At 37.3% G+C, this 23,676-nt stretch overlaps 1 protein-coding gene across 7 annotated transcripts in view; it reads left to right on the forward strand.

Moving 5' to 3' along the window:
• The window catches only part of EYA4 (EYA transcriptional coactivator and phosphatase 4), a 257,652-nt gene extending 235,768 nt beyond the window's left edge, over positions 1-21,884 (forward strand). For 6 of the 7 annotated variants that reach the window (XM_053592554.1, XM_053592555.1, XM_053592560.1 and 3 more), the window contains 7 exons: positions 1,366-1,455; positions 7,064-7,122; positions 7,230-7,390; positions 10,107-10,221; positions 13,020-13,141; positions 15,134-15,234; positions 19,224-21,884. In XM_053592554.1, the coding sequence (XP_053448529.1) occupies positions 1,366-1,455; positions 7,064-7,122; positions 7,230-7,390; positions 10,107-10,221; positions 13,020-13,141; positions 15,134-15,234; positions 19,224-19,304 (729 nt within the window). In that variant the 3' untranslated portion in view covers positions 19,305-21,884. Of the gene's footprint in view, positions 1-1,365; positions 1,456-7,063; positions 7,123-7,229; positions 7,391-10,106; positions 10,222-13,019; positions 13,142-14,994; positions 15,096-15,133; positions 15,235-19,223 lie in introns of all 7 variants that reach the window. The other variant, XM_053592557.1, reaches the window with a different exon arrangement.
• Positions 21,885-23,676: the final 1,792 nt, after the last annotated feature.

Raw genomic sequence — 23,676 nt, forward strand, 5'->3', positions numbered from 1 at the left:
GTCGTCGTGGAGGTGTGGCATGAGGGGGGCCTTCTAATTGCGAGTGGAATCAGTTCAGGGGTGCAGAGGTTATAAATGAAGACTGCTCGGCCAGACCCACACTGTGTGTTCTTATCACAAATTAAGTAAAGTTAGAGTTACATTTCCCCACGTTTAAATACATTTCTTGAAATGCCATTTATTAGAGCACTGAAAACACAATTTCGGTTCTCTCTTCTCAAATCCCTACAGTCTGGCTCCTGGCCCAGCCACTCAACCCAAATCACCCTCTGAGGTCTTCCAAAATAACTTCTCAGCCAACACCAATAGTATCCTTCTAGATTTGTCAGCTTTATTCCAAACCATATTCTTCTCCCTGCTAACACTCCCCTGGTCTCAAATTCTAAGGCTTGGTGGCTTCCAGGTTTTCTATTTTCTGTATCTCCAGCGTCACACCTATTAGCAGCTCTCCTTTAGAGATCATTCCAACTTTGATAATTTTAAACACAATGTTTGTGCATGAATTACTTTCCTTCGCTATCCCTAAACTTTCCTTACTTTTAGTCCTAACACTGCCTGCTGCCAAATCTTCAGCTGTAGTTAATCATGGTAAAGTCACAGCTCTGGTCTTGATTTTCAGGTCCTTGCTGCTGTTTAATATCTTGGTTTCTATAAATGAAAATTGAGTCATTTGGACTCCTTGTTAACCCCTTCACTTTTAATAAATGGCCAACAGCATGTATTTTCTACTTAGATTACGTGTATGAAGGTAATTTTCTTTTAGTTATCCTCAACCCTCCCCTCTCAAACTCAGATAAGACCAAACTCCCCTAGTCAAACTCAGATAAGACCAAACTCTACGTGTTTGAATAGATTCCTATTACCCTGTTGATCAAAATGCAGGTAATAATTACGTGGTGGTTGCACCATCCTGTACCAGTTCTTTTTCTTCTACCCCAAGATAATGTTGTCTTTTCAAGTCTTACACACACCCAATTGACATACTTTTGTCTTTTAATTCTGGTTGTTGCCATTCTTAAAAGGACATTCTTTCCTCTTTTTACCAAGTTTGCTCCAGTACCCCATCCAAATACCTTTCTCCAAAAGATTTTCCATGGATTATGTGTAAACTGAGCCATGTGAACCAGTTGGCTTTATGTGAAAATGTATGTTGATCCCTCTGTATGTATGTCTAAATTCCCAGATGTGTCTGTGCTCTTGTTATGTCCTGGGTCTCTGGAAAGTCTCCTTGTTAGATAACTAGATGTAGACTTTGGATCTACAGCAAAAGTCCATGCGGTCTCTTCCTCCCACAGCAATTACACACTTCAGATGTTTCGGTAGTTACTGAAACTTTGCCTCATTATGTGTGTATTTTCTTTTCAGGATCCCCCCATGGCTGTAACCCTTGGACTCCGCATGGAGGAAATGATTTTTAATCTTGCTGACACACATTTGTTTTTTAATGACTTAGAGGTAAGCCTTTTGAAAGGTGGGAATAAGCAGATCCGACACTAGCTCTTAGATGGTTTCTGTATCTTCCCCAAGAAGAGGGGAAGATAGAAATTCGAGAGAACCAGAAAGCTCTCATCAAGAGGAAAAAGTGTATACACAAATATAAAGTTAAATTGTGTTCACGAGTAACACACATATATGTACTGGCACACACACACACAGCAGAAATGTCCCGGAATTGATGGTCGGCTCCACTATCCCGTCCCGTCCCCTGCTGCACTCTGCTCCTGGTTCTGTTCGTGTGTCAGCCACAACCCACTTGGCACCTTTGCCATCGACATCAGCTGTTCCAGATGACTAACCAGGACACTACTTGGGTGAATCACGAGACAGTATTCACAGACACCACTCGTGGTGACAGCATGATCATTACATTTTGCAGATAATCCGAAACCTAACTTTAGACCACATTATTATTCCTTATTTCCTCATCTCCCAGATAAAGCAGTGCTAAGCTATTTATATAACACATTTGATGGGTTTGAAGGTATTTATATTCTCTTTTTTTAAAATTTACCTTTCCATTTCCAACCTCAAATGGCAACACGCTGTCTAAATGGCAAATAAGAGGAAGAGAAAGTAAAAGCAACAAAAACAAAAAAATGAACAGGCCCAAGGGAAACAATAACCCCACAGTAGGTGAATATGGGCAGCAGTAAGGCGCAAGTCGGCGTGCTCGCGACTTTGGTTATAAAGCATTCAGATAGTAGAACCTGAAATAACTAAGTGGTCTGTGCGTGTGGCAGAATTGCTTGTCAGACAAGCATGACTATGCTAAAATAAATATTTTTATTTCTTTTTTCTAAACGACATGTTTAAATTTATTATTTGTCTCATGGTTTTATGAAAAAATAAAAGTTTTTGTCTATAATCATGAATGAAGAGGGAAATGATTATCACTGAACCCCCCCTCCCCCATTTCTAGATATTTTATGTTAGGCTTTTCCTTAATTAATCCACAATATCTTCAAGTAAATATATTTATCACACTAATTTTACAGGGAAGAAACAATAGGGTTCACAGCATAACAATCGCAGCCAGGCTTACCTGCTATTGAATTGGTAGAACCAGAATTTGAAAGATTTGTCTGGCTCTGGAGCACGTGCTTTTGCTCCCACACCACGCTGAAATTTTAAAAAGTGTAAAACAGCCAAGTTATTGAGTGACTTAAATACGTTTTTTTTTTTTTAATTGACAAAGTATGAGGTCAAGTTTTACTTATGCTGGAGACTTAAGAATAAAAATGAATGATTCAGATCATCCCATGAATGAAATGTACATACTGAAAATCTGTATAATAGCATTGTGTTGGTTTTTTCTCAGAAGAGCTTCAGTATTTTCACTGGGTACTAAAATTACTGTCTTTTAAAGAGGCTTTTTTTTCTATAATGGATAATATGAAAGATCATCAATATCTGGGCAAATTTTCAAGTTTTCGATGACAAAAAAGGATAATCGCCTCTATAAAACCTGATTTAAATTAATCCTGCTTCTTATTACTGTCTAGTACACGGAATGATTTTATATGTACACCAGACAATAGAAAACACATTTAACCTTTCTGGAACTTGAATTTTTTATATGTAGTGATAACTTTTGGGGTTAGCTTTTCTGTTGGTTAATATGGGTCAGTCTTATAATAAAGGGAATTCTAGGTCTTAATTCTTTCAAAGCTGTAAAAAGAAAACAATTTTATGTGGTTGTATCCAAGTTTTATGGTGTTTATTTCATTTGGTTAATTATTTTTTACTAGAAATAAATGGAATAAATGAGCTTTTGGCTTTTATAGTGGCTTTTATCATGGCACTACTCAACTTTTAAACAAACACTGAAGGGAGAAGGTAAAAGTAGCATATACGTGTAATGAATTTGCAAGTTTGAAATGAATATTAGTACATCAAAAGCATGTTATATTCATCTAAGATAAAGACTTTTTATTTTAGTTCAATTACTATGTTGTATATATTTTTTAAATACCTGACAGGACCTCTAACAAAACTGCACTTAATGAAATAATTGAGTCTCTGCACATACAGTAGAACTTCCATAAGTTAACCACTGAAGGGACCGTAACAAACCGGTCAGCAGACAGAGCTGGGCCACATAAGGAACTAGCACTTGTTGCACTGATACGCACATGTGGTGCATGTCCAGTCCAGGAAAATCAGGTCAACTTGAGGAGCTGGTCGGTGTAAGGAGGTGGCCAACTCTGGAGGGTCTACTAGCTATTGATTGAACTCTCAAACATGCATGTACAGATGCGTGCTTGCATGTCCAGACAAAGCACCCAAGTCATACAAGTTGATTACTGACTTAAGTGAGATAAAGAAGCACTAAAGTTAAATAAAATCAAAATAATAGCTTTCAAGAACATTCAGGGTGGTTACATGCATCCCTTCTGCCCTTCTGCATCTGACATTATGAAAGTCAACTTTACTCTCATACAATGTTTTGTTTCAATATACCTCTTGCAACCGAAGAGTATCTCAGGCACCATAACTGGAATGAAGTTATTTTCACTTATGCTGACAAAGAGACGAATTCCTCAAGAGAGTGACTCCACCATTAGCTTTTTTTCTTTTTGGTATATTTAACCTCTCAGTGTTCTTGCTTTAACCTAAAAATAAAATTTGAGACTCAGATCCTTCAATAGACACTGCAACATATGTAGTAGCAGCTGCTCCTCACCTAGTTCCTTAAAAGATACAAAATTAAATCCTTCTAATAGACACTTCCCTACATCCAGCCTGTCCAGCTGCAGAGAGGCAAATGCTCTCTCACTTCTCCCTGAGAAGACAACGCTAATCCTCCCCCCTTAGAAGACAATGCTATGTATTTTAATAAAATGCTATTTCAGTTAGATAACTTCCAAAAAAAAATAAAAATAGAATAACTTCCAGACAAGAAGACAGTGGGGAGTTTGAGATTGCAAAAGTGAGAAAAGACTGCTGTGCATTATAACTGATAAATATCAGTGACAACTCTGTGGTCGCTTTACAAGACAAAATTTAAAAATTGAAGATTATTATCAGAACTATTTCAAACATTTGAGTTTTTGCAGTGCTTCACGAGAGCATTAGACTGTTTTTAGTAGTTCACATTTGGTCAAAATGATTCTTATAAAGTTCCTCAGAGTAAAAACTGATTGAAGAATAATTATTTAGCTTTTCCTAAAAATATAAGTAATTGAAGTTCAGGTTTCCTTCACTGGACTGTAATCCTCAGGCAACCATCCAGAGTCAACAGGCATAGTTAACTATGCCTAAATAAATTTAAGGAGAAGTTAGATTTGGAAAAACCTCAAACATAATTTTAAATACGGAGTTCATGGTCTAATAAGTTTGATATACTGTTGTCCCCAAGAGTAAAAAATAAATGTTTGGGCAACCCATACACAAATTAATCATGTGAATTAATACTTAAAATGTCAGAAGAATTTCTCTAAAAATAGGATGAGAGACTATTAAATATAGAAATAACTTCTGATTTACTATAAATTTTAGGGATCCCCTCCCCTTTTTGAGGGGATATCATTAGTTTATTGTAAAGGAAAGATATAGGAATTATTTACATGAGGAAAGATTTCAAAACTTCAGTGGAATGGGCAACTTCATGGAATACCATTTCATTGGTGATTTATTTCAGTGTAAATTGTATGTACGCTCCAAGAATGTCACCATCTCTAAATAAGAACTAATCCTGTCTTCTGGAACTACTATGGTGCCTCCATATTTTGGGGAAAAAAAAATTTTTTTCTACTTTACTGCTAACTGGTAAAATCTCTTCACCCTTTCCTTGGAAGTCCAGTCCAATAGCTACTATGGTTGCTTGCAATACCTTTGCCTGAGATTTCTCTAGAAGCATACTGCCTCTTTTTGGTTACAGTTTGAACTATACTCTTTTCAACTAATACTTGGTCACTGACTGGTCACATCTTGGGCAGCCTCAGCACCTACTCTGCTCTTTCTCCCTATCCCCTACTCTTGATAGAAATATCTTCATACAGTCCTCAGCATCTAGAATATTTTTATTTTATATCACTGAACTTTGTGTTATAAAATTTAAATGATTGTGGTAATCCTGTTGAGAATTATCATTTGGGTAGCGTTCTGATGTTTATTTAAGACAGAATTGTAGAGTGATTCCTATATGCTAGATTGAACCAAATATCACCCACAAGGTCAGATTAAATTTTCTGGCCCCTCACCTATCAATATGGGTCAAGATTTATTCAAAAACACTAAACCTATACTTATGTAAATCATTTGAACTTTTAAAATTAATTTACCTAGATCTTTAAGTTACCATACTGAAATGGTACTAATTATGCTTGTCACGGAGTTTTATATTTTAGAGGAGTCAGCTAGATTATCTTTAAACTGAAAAAAGATTAATATATTGTGTAGAAAACTGGAGAATTTTAAATGAAAAGCCTTTGTTTAGTATGGCATATTTTCAAACTTAAGGTTTTTTTTTTTAATTGATTTTGAATGCCAAGCACTATAGATAGAGTCAGAATCTGTATGATTAAATAATTCGAGAGGGAAAAATAGGCCCAAGATGCCGGACCATACTTCTTCTGAGCTTATTTATATTATAAGGAATTAATTTATTATAAACTATGATAATATACCATTGGCTGTTGTATATTTATTCTGAGGACTAGGTATTTTAAATACTCTTGCCAAATTCCACCTTCAGATCTCATAGTAGTTCACGGGAACTTTACAGATTATTCAAAGGCAGAATAAGATTCTTTGAACAGCAAAGAAGAATTGAATCCTTATCCAGAAAAGTGATCATTTGTTCTGAGCACTCTATAACTTGAAATCAGGCCAACCGTGTGGGTATACATACTGAAAGTTTATTTTCCTTGGAGTTTTATAGCACATTTGAGAGAGAAAAATCTTCATTAATTCACTTTTATTTATAATTATTATTTTGTTCAATAATTTGAAAACCTGAAAAAAGAAAATATCAGCTTCTATGATTATTACCTTTTTTTCTGTTTACAAAGACCAGGACCTTTAAAATAACACCAGCCTGATTCAATGGTGATATCTATGGTCCAACAGGAAGTCATGGGAACCTCACAGGACACCAGAATCTGAGGACACGCCCCTCTGTGGCCTCTCAGCAAATGATAAATAATAGTAACCACCAAAAATGTGCAGACCAAACAAGATTTTTTATATCTTCAGATTAGCTGTGCTTAAATATGCACAACAGAAACGTCAGTCAAAGAGCCCAAGTGATTACAGAGATTCAGAAGAGAATTTCTTATCAATGATATTGACAGTAAAATCATTTCTAAATTGCTCTTAAAAAAAACCCTCGTGGCACATGTTTTCTGAGTCCTTTTTGTGGCAGTCTTATGGATTTAGATCTCAGACAGTAGAAATGGTGTCATTCTCCAGCACGAGAAAACAAGCCTGAGATGGTGGGATGGATGGGTACATGCCGCCATCTTCTGGCCATAGTCGGATCAAATGGAAAGATGGGGACGCCTTCAAACCCGGTGGCAAGCATCATTTGAAAAACAAGTAACGTTTCCAATGTTTTTCACAGGAGTGTGATCAAGTTCACATAGATGATGTTTCCTCTGATGATAATGGGCAAGACTTAAGGTAAGCCAAGCCTTTCAGTCTGCTGTTTCCTACAGAAATTCAGCCATGGAGTTTTGCACATGTAATTATTTCTTTTATCTCTTTTTAATGTATTTTGGGTGTTGCAGTACCTACAGTTTTGCAACTGATGGCTTCCATGCAGCTGCAAGTAGTGCAAACCTTTGTTTGCCAACAGGTGTAAGAGGAGGAGTGGACTGGATGAGGAAGTTGGCTTTTCGTTACAGAAGAGTAAAAGAATTATATAACACCTACAAGAACAATGTCGGAGGTATGTGTGGCTTTCTTAATCTAATAAGGGCACTCTGGGTGTAGGTAGAATTCAAACTGTAGTTCCATGTTAAAGACTATCCTACTGTCCTCAGCAAGAGCTCATGCTGAACCCTGCTGAGCCAGAATTTCAAGTTTCTCAGAACTGGTGTAGGGAAAGGTTTACTTGTGACATAAAACATGCACCACCGTTGCGTGGATTGGGGATTCTTTGTGAACCCTTGCGCCCACGTGTTCAGTCAAAATATAAAGAAAGGCGTTTAACTCACCTTCATCAGCTAATGCTTGGGATATTATCAGTGCAAACTAGACACAGGGTCTGACCAAGGCAATGGGAGGAAGACCTTTCTGAAGAAGAGAGCCTTGATTATTGGAGCAGCATTGCCAGCAAGCATCACCTTTCTGGAATCCTGTCACACATAAATATAAATAGTTGTATGAACCCTTGTATTAATCTGAAATGAAAAAAATGAAGCAGGCATTTACAGAAAAATATATATATGGTTGTCATTTGAAAGACTTAACAAGTTTATCTTTTTTTTTTTTTCTTTTTTGATTTTGGCCGGGGCTAGGTTTGAACCCACCACCTCCGGCATATGGGACTGGCGCCCTACTTCTTGAGCCACAGGCGCCGCCCAAAAGTTTATCTTTTAAAAAACACATTTTCTTGTCTTACCCGTCAATAGTGTTGACTGTGATGATCATGGGTTTTAAAAGTTCAAATACTCTGTAGGTACTAGCTGAATGATTTTATAATCATTCATTTATTTTACAGGAGGTATTAAAACCTGTGATATCAAAACTAGAATCCTGGATGTGCTTCTAGATATAATAAACCTTTTTGATCTATATTATTAGAATCAAATTTAGGTCAACAAGATTCCTAAGATTTTCTATGAGATTACATAAGAAATATGTTCCAGAGTTTTTCATTTATTTATATTCTTCTCTTTTGTTAAAAAAAAAGGAGGGGGGAAGATTATTGAGAACCATACACCAGAATCCAAAACAGAATTATCCAACTGAATATACATGTGTATACCACACCTCGTATAGTCACATGTACATCATAGAATACTATACAGTAAATAAAATTTTAATATATATTACATATTTACATATATTCATATTTCATATATTATATTAAATTTATACTTATTTTTTAATTTATATTTAATAATATTTCTGTTTTATGTATTACATGTATATTAAAGTTTCTACATTGTATATTTATAATACACTGAATAAATTTTCACACCCCCATAATATAATACGTCCTGAGAGTGGGGCTTTGGGGTCCCCCTGCATTCCCGGTGCCTGTCAGTGAAGCCCACAACAGATCCCTAACAGATAATAAATGTAAGAGAAAAAAATCATAGACAATAAGAATGTCAGCACCAAAAGAGAGTGCAGACATGAAGACTTTCATTTCCAGATAAGAAATTGGCTACTGACTTGCCAAAAGTTCTAGGGAAAAAAACCCTGATTTCCTCATTCGCCCTAATCTCTCTACCTGTTGCTTTGTAAAAGCAAATAAATAGGTTTTCCAGTTAAAATCAAATGTGGGTAATATGTTTAACCTTAACTTTAAATATCCTTTAGGGAAATCTTATTTTTATCATTCAAATATGTCATTAATTCCCTTTTTTATATGGTATTATTAAAATTAGTTAAAAATTGACAGGTTGCTAAGAAATAATCTTAACATCTTAGAAAGTCCCATTTCCTATCTTGCATGAGCATCTCTTTATTGAGATGAGGACAAGTAAAACTTGCAAGAAGGTGTAAATCTTGATTTTTGGAAAAAAAAATTATCTATACAGAGTGCCAAAAAATGTATATATATTTTAAGAAAAAAACTGTATTAAAATTGTAATACTCAATACACACTGATAACAAAAGATGAATACAAGTCACGTTTGAGCACCTCTTATAATTGCAGAAGTCAAACTTGACTTGAGTAGATAGCAGATAGACATTTTTTGGCACCCTCCGCATTTTAAACAGATTTATGATCTTACGATCCCGTACAAGCGAGGGCTGAATCTTTTCCAAGAACATCTTTTCTATAACATTGTAGTTGTCATTGTCATCTATACCTGTATTATGCACTTTAGGACTTTAAACACAATTTTAATTTCTTTTTACAAAACAAAGTATTAGCTAATTAGCATTAGCACTAGTATGGAAAGATTCCAATAGCTACATTTAATAATGTCATTGTTACTGTTTCACAGTGAACATGATTGTGATTATTAAGAAACTGAACATTTTCAGACAGCCAAATATTCAAGGTTTGTGTCCCTAGGCTGGTAGAACCTGACTGTACCTCCAGACTCGACACAGCCCAGTCCTTTAGAATGAGACTTGGGCACCGGCATTTTCAAAGCTCCTCAGGTGACTGGATTCTACTGCATCAGGTCTGAGGTTGACTCAGGGCATCCTCCATATGACCCCGTAGCACGAGCACCAGAAGAAAAACTGTCTATCCCCACTGGTTAGCCCAGTACCTGCCACCTAGAAGTTCTTTAATTCATTGAATAGATGAATGTGTAGCCAATTCAGAAAAGAAGGATCAATATTGGTATAAATATATATATCCATTTCTAATAGAGACTGAATGAAAAAATATCTATACTGAATAGAAGGGAGTCCAAACTAGATATTTCAAAAAAATATATTCACTGCTTGACTCTGCCTGCCTTTTCCTGTTACAGGACTCCTTGGCCCTGCCAAGAGGGACGCGTGGCTACAGTTAAGGGCAGAGATCGAAGGTCTGACAGATTCCTGGCTAACCAATGCACTTAAGTCTTTATCAATTATTAGTACTAGGTAAGTGAAATTGTTGCCGTTTCTATGTTTATTGTTTTGAAGACTTAGTTCTAATTACACAACATACCTCAAAATGTTTTGATTCCTAGATTGTTATAGAGTTTAAAGTGACCTAACAATTCCAAATCTAGTGATTTTCAGTTTCTATGTGTGCAGTTTGGGTGAGAGTTGCTGCTTCACAGAATAACCAACAAATCCCTCTCTCCATATAGCTCTTTATAACCACTGATGATCCCCACAGAGAGGTTACATGACTTCTAATGAAAAAAGAGAGAGCACGTACACAAGGTGAAACAGAAATAAAACAGTAGTGTTTCTACAAAGAAGGCAGGTTTTAGGTCTTTTAGGCCATAGTAGATAATACACATAATTTAAATGCATCAGAAAAGCAAGAAAAAGCTCTCAAAAAAAACCTTTAGACTTTGCGTTCTTTGAACTCAACAGTGAAATTCTGACTTGTTAGTGGAGATGATAGAATTAAATTGATAGATAACTGGTTGAACAACCACCTGCTACACGTGCTTAATTCATAAAGTAATGTAAATCTGGAAAGTGATAGCCAGCAAGGGGAGGGTGAATCTCCGCACTGTCTTCCTCCCTGGTGGGATTTCTGAGTTAGATGAGTAAATGAAAGGAAGCTTAGCAAATGTGTAGGTAATATAGCAGTCGGGGAAAGAGACTTAATCAGGATACAGAAAAGAGCCCAGTATTCAGAACATGAAAGTGAATGAGCAGGTGTGAAATCCTGCACATGGCTGCTGACCCTGTAGCATGAGCACCAGCTACTTGATGGCAGGAAGTCTGAATGGAAATCAGACCAGGGAAGAAGCGTTGCAGGGTCAGCGTTGGGAACCGGCAGCGCAGTACTTTGCTGAGATCTTTGACACCATATTCCAGCGGGGGCTGTGACAGAGTTGAAGCTGCCTGCATCCAGCACGGTAGTCACAGGGGTTTGGCCCAGGGGAACCAGGCAAAAGGAACAGCTGGAAGGAGGAGCCAGAGAGCTTGGTCAGCTGATTCCTGTGTGGAGCGAGATGACCAGTTCCAGCTATGTGGGATATTAGGCTGAAAACGCACTAGGTTTGTCTGTATCTATAAAGGAAGGAATTAGGACCGGTGAGTAGGAATCCTAGGAAGGAAGATTCTGGCTCCATGTGAGGAAATATTATCTATAATGAAAGCTGCTTGAAAATGTGACTTACTGTCTTGTCGTCTCTGTAACTTATGACAGAGAGAGCAAAGATCAGGTCAGCTGGAACGTAAGGGCTCTTGAGCCCCTGCAATTGCATGTAAAATGTAGCGGAAGGTAGATTTCTCAGAGGAGGACGGTCAGCAGCCTTCACTATTTCTTTTTTTTTTTTTTTTGTAGAGACAGAGTCTCACTTTATGGCCCTCGGTAGAGTGCCGTGGCCTCACACAGCTCACAGCAACCTCCAATTCCTGGGCTTAAGCGATTCTCTTGCCTCAGCCTCCCAAGTAGCTGGGACTACAGGCGCCCGCCACAACGCCCGGCTATTTTTTGGTTGCAGTTTGGCCCGGGCCGGGTTTGAACCCGCCACCCTGGGTATATGGGGCCGGCGCCTTACCGAATGAACCACAGGCGCCACCCTAGCCTTCACTTTTTCTAAGAGATGTCTCCTCAGTAGTTAAAAAACAAAGATCATTATTTATAGGCTATATTCATTGCACTACATATAATATGTACAGATTATTAAATAGGTGGCCTTAAAGCAACTACAGGGATCTATGATTTTAAGAAATTTATAAAGGAGAGAAGAAAAAGAAATCATTATGCATTGAATAGTTAAATGATATGGAATTTTTAAGATTATGTTTTATGTATCATTAAATTATAGTTATTAAATTATAATCTATATATTACCATATTGGCAGCTTTCGCAGACTGCCCACGAGGTCAGAAAAATAGATGCTGTGCTGAGTTAGGTGACGGAGCCTTTAGCAAACTTCAGTTACCCTCTAACCCTGATTCTTGTTCTATGAACATAGTCTAGGGCCAATCAAAGATGTATGAAGAAATGTAGGGTGCATTATTTCTAATATTTACAAAATCAAAAGCCATCGAATCAACTAAATTTAGCTTTAAAAAATTTTGGTGCATCTACGTGGTAGAGTATTGGCACACATTGTTATGTTGGGAGAGGGGAAGTGATAGATGATATAAACTAATAGGCTCATGATATTACATAAATAAAACACAATACAAAATTGTATGATCCTAATGAGGAGAAAAAACCTATATGCAAACAGAAATACTGAAAATAAAATGCACAAAATGGATAGAACAACTGTCTCTAGGTAGTTGAATAACAATTCTGTTCATTTTCTTCTTATTATTTTCTGTCTTTCTTAAATTTTCTATTAAAAATATATAAAATGTTTGTAATTTAAACCGAAAGGATGTGACTGAATATCACACAGTGTGAGTGGTGAAACTTCCGATCAAAACCCCCCACATCTCTAAACTCCAAAAGGCCACACTTTCTCATCTTACACTGTATTTGCTTTCTGTAACATTTACCTGTACATGACTTTGAATCACATATTGTTTTGACAAAATACAATGCAGAACTTTAAGCGTCACAATATAGTTGTCCGTGTGTGTTTTATTCTGAATAATCTGCCACAATTTGGTGAGTATCTGTCTGCTGATAGGCAGTAACTTCTGAATACTCAAAGAGCACATTTATTAACGAATTTAGAGACTCCAGCGACAATTTTAAATCTACTATACATTATTTAGTGTTAGAAAACACACGCATGTATTTTCTCTGTTTTAGGAGTAACTGCGTGAATGTCTTGGTAACGACAACCCAGCTGATCCCAGCACTCGCGAAGGTCCTGCTCTATAGTTTAGGAGGTGCTTTCCCCATTGAGAATATTTACAGTGCAACGAAAATAGGTAAAGAAGTTATTTTAAACTCTGTATGGAACGTGTTCATACCTGTGTGACTCTGCATGGCTCCCTTTTTCATCAATTTCACTATTAATACGTGAAGCAAATTTGGATAAAGTTGGAGAGTCTCCTACAACTCCCTGTACGTATGTGATGAATTTTATTAGAACTGTTGGATAGTCAAATTCTGAGCTCAGTATCTGGGTAGCTCTATATATTTCACAGAATATTACAGCACATGTTATCTAAATCACATGTAGTATCTCCAGCCATGGCATTTAATAGTTTAATTAGAATGGGGGGTATAGTATTACATCCTTGCCTATGCAGTCATCTACAGCCAAGATAAAAATACTGTTTTGGCATTACATGGGACTCTTGGATGGATTGAACGAGTATGCTTAATTATGGGGGAAAAATTAAAAAATTCATAAATCAGAAAACAAATTGGAATATTCCTAACACACAACGAGTGGCTGAAAATCCACATTTCCAAAAGTGTGCAGTAGCGATCCAAGAACTACCCCCTTGTTTATTTAGTTATTATCTAACTGTGGAGTCATCTTTGACTCTCAGTGGCCTTCAAAGATTCAGAATTCTAGTAAACATTCAAAATACATCTTCATCAGCTTCTGCCATCTTGAAAGAGTTAAAGAAAACTGCTCACATCTTCTACTGCCTGTCAAGGAAATGCCTGAGAAAAATAAATGGGTTGTGTAATGTGTCCTGAAGGTCAACAAACTTAGGCCTGGCACATTGACAAGAGAGCTTCAAAATCCTAAAATCCCCCACCAAAAATAACTTTCCTTGGCCCTTGAGGAGGTCTGATATTGGCTCTGGCAAAGGAACCCCCAGGTGCAGCTGTTTCAGTAGAGTGTAGGAGAGCCATGTCATAAAGTAAATTCCACATTGTCTGAGTACTGGAGTTCAGAGCCTGGACAGCAGCACCACTTTTTATTTAAATGCATTTATGTTAGCAGTGTTACTGCATAGAAGGTAATTTTGCTTTGTGACAAACCAAATAACTTTATACCAAGATAAACATTTATTTTAGTTAAGAAAATATTCTTTTTTATTGGCCATATTGTCCCTTATATTTAATCTAAAACAAATTATTTTTATTTTTCCCCTTAAAGCTAGAAATGTTTTTTTTTTGTTTTTTTTTTTTTTTTTTAGGATTTTTGAACTATCAGACTAGCCATGGATATATGAAATTCTAAGAATGAAATTTAGAGAATAGTACTGATGTTGTAAACATAAAGACCAGGTAGCAATTGTGTGGTGGTGTTCCCTTAGTGCAATCACAGGCTACCAGTGTCACCAATGCTGCAGCCTAGTCGGACAGCACCCTTAGTGCAAGTACTCTGAGCAGACTAGCTCTCACCCACTTGAAGAATGGAGTTGTTTATCAAGGTAAATCCACACCGTAGTACTCTTTCTCCCTTTGGAGGTGAACCTTCAGGACTTTTCAGAATAACATATTCAACTCACTTATTTATGCTACTTAAAATAAATTCGATAAAACTGGTAATGTAGAATTAAACAACAAAGGTTGTGAAAAACATATAGTTGCCTGTAATGAAGTTGTTCCGGTACTCTTTTGGTGGAGTAAAACATACTAACATTTTCTGTAGGTCCAGAGCTTAACGCTTGTGACATTTTTGAAGCATGAAACACATCTGTTTAATAATCTGTCCTAAGTAAAGATTTATGTTATTCAAACATGCGTGTCGATTTCATAAACCCAGAGGCTGTAAGCTAGTTCAAGTGATGTTCAAGAGAAATTAACTTAACACTTTATGAATCTTTAGGTTAATGAATGGAATGGCTGGAAGAATAAGCAGTGCATTGTTTTTCAGGCAAGGAAAGCTGTTTTGAACGTATAGTGTCCAGATTTGGCACTAACATAACTTACGTTGTGATTGGAGATGGCCGAGATGAGGAGCATGCCGCTAACCAGGTAACTTCACTCTGAACTTTGTCTCGTTTATCTTCCAGGAAAAGAAAGTTGCTTTGAACGAATAATGCAAAGGTTTGGCAGAAAAGTAGTGTATGTTGTAATTGGGGATGGTGTAGAAGAAGAACAGGCAGCAAAAAAGGTAACCTGTCTCAAACAATGTCGGTGTGATACTTCTGATGCAAGCCTTTTTGTTTGCATTTCTGTAGTTTGGCCCAATGGCAGCTTGACAAAAGATTTAAATTTATAGACGCAAAGCAATAAGAGCATGAGAGGATTAATACTTACATTCAAATAAACCATTTGGAGTCTAGCATTTTTTTTGCCTGAAATTGATAGGAAAGGCAGGAAAATTTAGTTCTATTTATTTGTGAGTGTGTGTATGAAGTAAATTTAATAAAAATAGATATTCGTGTATGGGTATATAATAAATTTAACACATAATTCATCCAGATATAGATGACTCAGGGAAGATGGAGGAAATAACCATCGTTAAGCACTGAAATTTAACAAGATAAAGAAGTTGAATGAGCTCCATGCAGAAATTGTGTGAGTGGTTCATGAGTCTCCTAAACCATATGACCCTTGGGAGCACCTAAAATAAGTATGCTCCATGATGTTGAAAGCTGAGGGTGGATGTGATAGCTGTAGAAAAGCCTCTGTAAGTGATTTTAGACAATACTATGGGAATGAGTTGTTATTCAGATCCTGTTATGCCAACTTGTCTTAAAGGCAAAGTGCCTCACCTCTTTTAGAAGAGTTGCATCTATTTTGGTGAGCCATTGACCTGTGATTGAAGCCTGGCTTTGAGCATACTCAGAAGACCTCAAAGGCTTATCTAAGTATTTATATAAGGCTTTTAATCTGGCCCATATTTCTGAATAAGAGACAAAGGCAGTTAAAAAGCATTAAATGTTTGGTTCAATATCAAAAGAAGAATGCTATCACAATTGGCCCCTGACACCACACTGCCAGTCAAAACAATACCAAAATCTGTTTCCTTCGCTGACTAATAATGAAATACCCTCTAGCCAAGATAAAAATGATAAAGTGATAGAATTTAAAAAACAAAGGAAAATGATGAATCGATATTTTAAACAATAAAATTATAATTGTTTTACATAGAAAGAATGTGTTCCTTATTATCTCGAGGAAATATTAAAGCGTCATCTAATAAAGCCTTCACCAAACACTTGTGCTGGAGTGCTTAGCTGATTTCTGTTTTCCAAAAAAATATCAACATAAACGCCTTTGTAGAAAAGTTCATGGCTATAATAGAATGAGAAAGGAAACGATTTGTATTTCTAGTAATTTTAAATCAAACAAAATTGGGAAAAAGGAAAAGCTGTTCCATTTTAGAAGGTTTTGTGACAGTGTTGGCAGCCATACTTGAAATTTTCCATGATTTTTCATACCATTAAGAGAGAGCCGGGTGCAGACTCTGCCTCCCACAGAGCCCCTTGGTCTTCATCAGCAGTGTCAGTGACCCAAGACAGCACATGGGCCCCACAATGTTTTGTATGAGGTCAGGACTGCAACCTCAAAAAACACAACTTTCATGACTGACTACTGCTTGAAATGTTTCCAGTCATGTGCAATTGAAATATCTGGAGTTTGTCAATGTCCTGAGTCTATGTCGTTTTGATTTTTCATATTGGCACCATAATTACACACAACAGATAGCAGTTAAAAACCGTCAGTGGCCTGATGTGGTTCAGGGAACATTTACACATCTTTTAGCCTATGTGAAAATCACATGTATCCAGGTAAGAAGTGATATAATTCCCTTTTCCAAACCAATGACAGTATATGCCTTTGATAATTAAAACTGACTGAGTTTTACCTCAAGTTCTCCACGGTGTGAAAGCTAGACTAGGTATACCAGTTGTTATATCCTCTGCTTTCCACCCGAAACTTCCAGAGAAAAAGATGTGGATCCAAATGGATTAAGAATCTCAGATAGAATGAATGCTATTTCCAAATGGTTGTTTATGTAGGTACAGTTTTGGTGATGGTGAAGGCACATAATTCTATTTTGAAACACAGGTGGTTGGTTTCCCTAGTACCCAAAATGCATGCTTTTCTTTGAATGTAGCAGTAATCGCATGTGTAGAAGTATTAAATACTGTTTTGTTATTACAAATAGATCTGAGCTGAATAAAAAAAGGGTCACTTCTGGGTGAATGTCTGTACTTTAGTTTGCCTTAACATACACTATTTGAGAAATTTAAGAAGAGATCTCAAAGTTTAAGAATAAGTACATGTAACATCTCACTCCTATAGAAATACATAACATGGGCTGCATGTGGAATTGAAAATGTCCTAGAAGCCACATTCTTAAAATGTAAAAAGAAACAGGTAGAACTGATTTTAATACTATATTTTAATTAACCCAATTTATGCAAAACATTATCATCTTAACACCTACTCGATATAAAAATTATTGATGTGATGGTTACATTTTTTTTTTTGTTCTCAGTCTTTGAAATTCAGTCTGTATTTTAAACTGGACTAACTGCATTTCAGGTGCTAAATAGCCCCATGTGGCCAGTGGCTACTATATTAGGCAGCAAAGAATTATATAGCAGTTGTGAAAATTATTATGATGCTTAATTTTTTAAAGTCCTGTCCATGTTTCCTATGTATGCATTTCTGTTACATACATGAACGTATGTTTCACATGTGTGCAATCTGGGTGATGCCATCTGCCCAAACTCATCACCATGTTTTCTTTTTTTCTTCGTCATCCCCAATGGGATCCTTTTAGGTTTTTTTTATCCTCATCACCTTTCATGAAATTTTAAATCCACATATACACTATATACTGATATATCTTTGGAAGGCCACAAACCATTGTAACGACTAAGATATTCTGCTCCACAAGAACCTACTTTTGTCCCCTTAGGAATATCGTCCCCCCCTCCCTGAAAATGTTTGTTAGCGTACTTTCTCTCAACTTCATGCCAGTGAAATAAATCAGGTTGACCACACTGGCTGAAGTTATTAGCGATCCCAAAGAAGGAAAAGGGTTATTCTCACATTTCTTCCTACTTTCTATAATCCAGCTTCAAATTATTTTTTACATAGAAAGGAATTTACCCTCTTCTCTTCAATAAATCACACCTGTAATCCCAGCACTGGGGTAGGCTGAGGCTGGAGGATTGCTTGAGCTCAGGAGTTCGAGGCTTGTCTGAGCAAGAGTGAGACCCCCAACTCATGAAAAAATGGGAAAACCCAGCCAGCTGCCATGGCGAGCACCTGCAATCCCAGCAGCTTTGGAGGCTGAGGCAGCGGGATGCCCACAGCCAGAGTCTGAGATTGCAGTGAGCTGCGACGCCATTGCACTCTGCTCAGGGCATAGGGTAGAACTCTGTTGCAACAAAACAACAACAACAACAAAAAAAAAAAGCTTTGGGCTTAAGAAGTTTATCACTGTATTTTATTTTAAACTGAGAGATGGACCCTTAGGAGTGATGCATTGATTAAAACTTGCTTTTAGCCTGGTGTGGTGGCTCATGACTGCAATCCTAGCACTTTGAGAGGCTGAGGCTGGAGGATCAGTTGAGGTCAGAAGCTCAAGACCAGCCTGAGCAAGAGTGAGACCCTGTCTCTACAAAAAATAGACAACTTAGCTGGGTGTGGTGGCACACGCCTGCAGTTCCAGCTACTGGGGAGGCTGAGGGAGGAGAAACACTTGAGCCCAGGGATTTGAGGTTGCAGTGAGTTATGACGACACCACTGTATTCCAACCTGGGTGACAGAGCAAGACTCTGTCTCAAAACAAAACCAACAAAAACTTGCTTCCCATCAGCCAGGGAGGATTTTGATGCCTGCCTGATTTTCCAGATGTTGATGTTGGTAATGATGCATGTTAGAATAAACAGTAAAGAACCTGAGACTTTTCAATGTTCACTTTTATTATGATTAAAATGCAGTTCAGATCTATTTATTAGTTTGACAATGCCAAGCCTTCAGACGTGACCACCCCTCCTTTTGCACCCCCTCCCTTGAGCGTGGGTGGACTGCACACCCTTGTGTGCACTGCTGCTTCACTGAGACAATGTTCATGACCTCTCTCCATTCCTCACCCCTTCCCTCCTTTCCCCCTCCCTCCTTGTCTTAACCACGCAGCACAACATGCCCTTTTGGAGGATATCAAGTCACTCAGACCTCTTGGCTCTACATCAAGCACTGGAATTAGAGTATTTGTAAACTATGTTCTCCAGCCGGAGATCCATCTTTTATATTTCAAGTACACTGAATTTTTATGTGTGATTCAGTGCCTCTGGCTCTACACATATAAATTGTCTTAAAGAATGAAATCACATTTGGAATGAAGATTCCAGAATGAAGAATTCAGATGGCTGAATGGAATTAAACTTTAGTGCTACAGAAAGGAAACTCTATGGTCTTATATTTACAACACTTTAATGGTTCAAAAGAAAAAAATAATAATCTGTGGAGGTTGCTGGTCCACACCGATTGAGTCCTAACTGGAATTAACAGCTTTGGCAAAGAACTCTGACCCCGGCAAAGCAGCCACACACCTGCTCCGTCTGACAAGGTGGTCAACAACATTCCTCACAATGGGAGATCTTCTCAGCCCTGAGGTTTGAATCTGACTTTAGCCTACCTAGCCCAGAAAATCTGAATTGGAATGCACTCAGACTGTATAAGGACAGTCCTATCTAGACCTGTAATTTGTGTAAATTGTTGATGAAAATAATTTACTGTGACTTTATTAGCAGCTGACTTTGAAAGTGGATGCAATTTTTCTTTCATTTGTCTGGGAGGGGAAGGGAGGGGAAATGGGAATATAATATTGTCTCTTTTTTAAGTTTGGCAAACAGAATGTCTATACTGATGTGTTGTGCCTTAAAGACAAGACAGCGTTTGTGTGTTACAATGTAACTTTGGTTTAAGAAAAATCTCTGTAGATAATGAAAAGCAAAAACCTTTTTGATAATTCTTCACATGACCAAATTTAAAATTCAAGCTATCAAACCTTAATACTGCATCAGCAGAAACTGAGTATTTGTTGCAATAAGAAAAGAACCATGATAATAAAGGAAAGCTTGCGTTTTATTTGGATTCTTAATAATTCCGATAATTGTAGGAGGCAACTATTTGTGCATCCAAACATAAGCAGAAGGTTTGGGAAAGACTGCGGGACCTTTACTTAGAAAACAAAATGCATGTAGAAGTCTCAAGTACCCCTTCTACCATTTTACTGGAGAAAACCAAGATCCACATTCGTGATGACTTGCCCAGTTTTGATTTTGAGACTTTTTGATATGTGTAAGTTGCATAGAGAAAGATACTGTCATGCAAATTGTTAAGAAATTACCACCCAAACTTTTTGAGAATATGCCATGGACATGGATTAAAATCCACATTGCATGAACATGGCTTACAGTGAAGTTAGGTGTTTATTCCCAGTGCTGCTGTGAAATGGTATGTCATCAGTAATGGAAGGCAGATGCCCCCGGTGGCTTCTAATGAGAAGCGTGAGTCTACGGACTTTTTACCTTGAATGTCACCACAGGGTAAATCAGCAAGTGAGCTGGATCTTGGCAACGTTACTGAAATCACAGCAGTAAAACAATACCTGCTTCCCCGTCTTAACACTTGAGTGCAGATTCTCTTCGTCACAGACTTGCAAACGTGCGTCTCTGCCTGGACTGTTGGGCACGGTGGGCAGCATTCGTTGCAAGGCCTGTCGTCATTGTGTTTGCAGGTTTATTTTTTGTTCTTGGTGTGTAGCCCATGCTGAGAATACTGACAGGCTCTCCTGTCATTTCCTGTGACAAGATTTTCCTTTGTGGAAATTTAAGACTTCAAGATCTAGAGTATTTTAATGGTGTCTGCACCTGCAGTTCTGTGTTTAAAATGTTACAATGTGGATTGCGAAGTCCAGGTAGTGGTCACTGTCCCTAACCAGAGACTGGTTCATGCTGGTTCACCACCTGAGTCTTCCGTGGCTTCCATAGGTCCACACTTTGCTCACAGATCATAACGTTCACCATGGAAATACGATTTCATTTCTTCAAGCTCTGAATCTGTATTTCTTTACCAAATGTTAAAGCCATATTTGTGCTGAGCAGAAAGATAGTGAGATCCCAATTTTGCACAAGACTGTGATTTCATCACACAAACCTTAAACATACCCTTTAAATTTTGTAGTGTTGGGTTACCTCTACCCCAAGTAGTGTCCCACATAAATTAAGGTTGGAATACTTTTCAGAATCATACTAATAAATCTTACACTTCTCTTGGCCTTCAGCTTGAAAATAGCAGTTTAAAAAATGTGAGTATTGCATTGATTATCAGTACTTAACTATTTTGTGCACTAAAACCTAAAATACTTCTTACTGTGAAAAAAAAAACCCAAAATTATCTTTACTGTATAGCTGGTTTCTTTAAATGATAACTGTAATTGTGGAATTACATATAAATTTTTAATTCTTTTTTATATCAAGCAAGCGAGGCTTCTTATGCTGCTAAACTTGCAGGTACAGAAAGAAACACCCCTCCAGAGGGCAAAGAGAAGCTGGCTGATTGCATCGCCCACTGCCGTTCCTCACACACAACCTGTTTTTCTGATTCTGTATTCAGAAGAGGCTGCCAACATAAACCTAAGTGCTAGGTTGACGGAGAACAGCTTGTCTGGCACACCGATGGTGCGGGCCAACGGGCCGGCATCACAGCGTGGTCACGTGACTTTGAGCGTACTTAAACTAGAACTCTTCCCTTCTCACCTTAGGAAAAGAAATTCCTTTTTTTTTTTTTTTTTTTTTCCTCTTCCTTTCTGATTTGAAAAACAAAACATAAACCAACAAACATAAAAACAGACCATTTGGTAATCCCCACGTTCTATTTATATAGAGAATATTGTGCCTTATTGTAAACTGGTTTGGAGAATGTTCTGTAACTGAGATGGGTTTTCAGCTACTACATATATCAACTTGGTAGATCGCTGGGAAAGAGAACCACCTTGCGTTGCACCTTAAAAATAATTGAGACCATGTAATTTCAGTAACAAAATAGGTGGCCTGGCTGCAATATTATAGCATATGATTAAGACATTCTACCCCTGCAAAAATTTGTAAATCTAATTCAGAGGCAAAAAAAAAAAAGTTTAGAGTCAAGCGGTTGCAGTTTGTGCACAAAGGTGGCTAATAACTCTGTCTAAAATTGTTTCTTCCTTAATCTTTGGTGAGCTAAGATTCAAAATAGTGTCCACAGCATGCTCCAGTATGGAGTTTTTTTTTCTTAAAGCACATTTGTTTATGACATATTCTCAGTGAATATGGCATTTAGTATTTCTTTTAAGAACAAACTCAAGCATCATGAGCCAAAGTTGCATTTTGACTCCCAATTATGATATCGTTATGGAAATCTCACAAAGTGAAGGGTTTCTGTTATATATTAGTAAAATATAGATTATCGGGGCCTACGTAATTTAAAGAAATGTAAATTAATATTAAAAGCTTGTAAAAATATGTACATCTTTACTATTTCTCAATAAATACCTTTGCAAATGTTTTCATTTTCTTCCCCTTCCCATGTGGCAGAGTTTTTGTGTGTGCATTTACCTTTGTCCTCAGGTGAAATTTGGGTTTGGGTTTCTCCATGTATTCTGACCCTCCCCTTTTTGTGCCTAAATTGCATAATTTGCCCTTAAGGCAAAATAGGGGGTAACACAGTATAAAGTGTCACTAAGACTAGAAGTGGGTTTTCTGAAAGGATGTGTTTGCATAGCTTTTTATGTACAAGTAGCTTCATTCTAAAATAATACATCATATAGCCACAATTCATTAATGATAAAGTAATGCCTACTAGAATATTGAAAGCAAGTATCCTTTAGACAAAGATGGGATGTAGTTTATAAGCATCTTCCAAGAGGAGAAAAAGTAGTTTTCTATAACAGATTCAATTAGTCCCTTCACGATCTTATATATATAAGTATTGATTTATCACAAATCTATTGTTCACATGTAAACGAAAGGCAAATTTCAAATCAACTCCTACTTATTCACAACTATTTAAATCTCAAAATTAATGAGATTTAAGTGGAATTTGGGGAGAACATTTGATAAGTCTTTTGCCACACAAAAATCAGTTATGACCTAGAGGAGTACAAGGAATATGAACTTGAATATAAACTGAATGTGTAAACTTCCTTTCTGTTCTCTTATATCCAATTAGCATGCAAACTTGAATTTGTGATAAGACTAATTACATGTAGCCTATCTCACTTCTCTCTTGAACTCAAGACAGACAAGTGGATCCCATTTGCCTATTTAATATACCTGCTTGGAGGAAAGCACCTCTCAAATCAACAGGTCTAAATCTGAACTTGTGCTTCTGCCTCAGCCACATCTTGCCTGTCCCACAAGTACCACCAGGGTTGCAACTGTCATGGTTTCTCAACTGGATGGCTACATCATCTTGGGGTTTCGTCCCCCTGCTCTGGCCCTCACACCCCTTCAAGCAAAATAATACTGCAAATCACAGCACATCCCACCTCTCCCAGCCACTGGCCCCCAGCGCACCTGGCACAGCTAACGATGTCCGTAGCAAG

Source organism: Nycticebus coucang, chromosome 5, assembly GCF_027406575.1.
Source record: "Nycticebus coucang isolate mNycCou1 chromosome 5, mNycCou1.pri, whole genome shotgun sequence".
Taxonomy (NCBI): domain Eukaryota; kingdom Metazoa; phylum Chordata; class Mammalia; order Primates; family Lorisidae; genus Nycticebus; species Nycticebus coucang.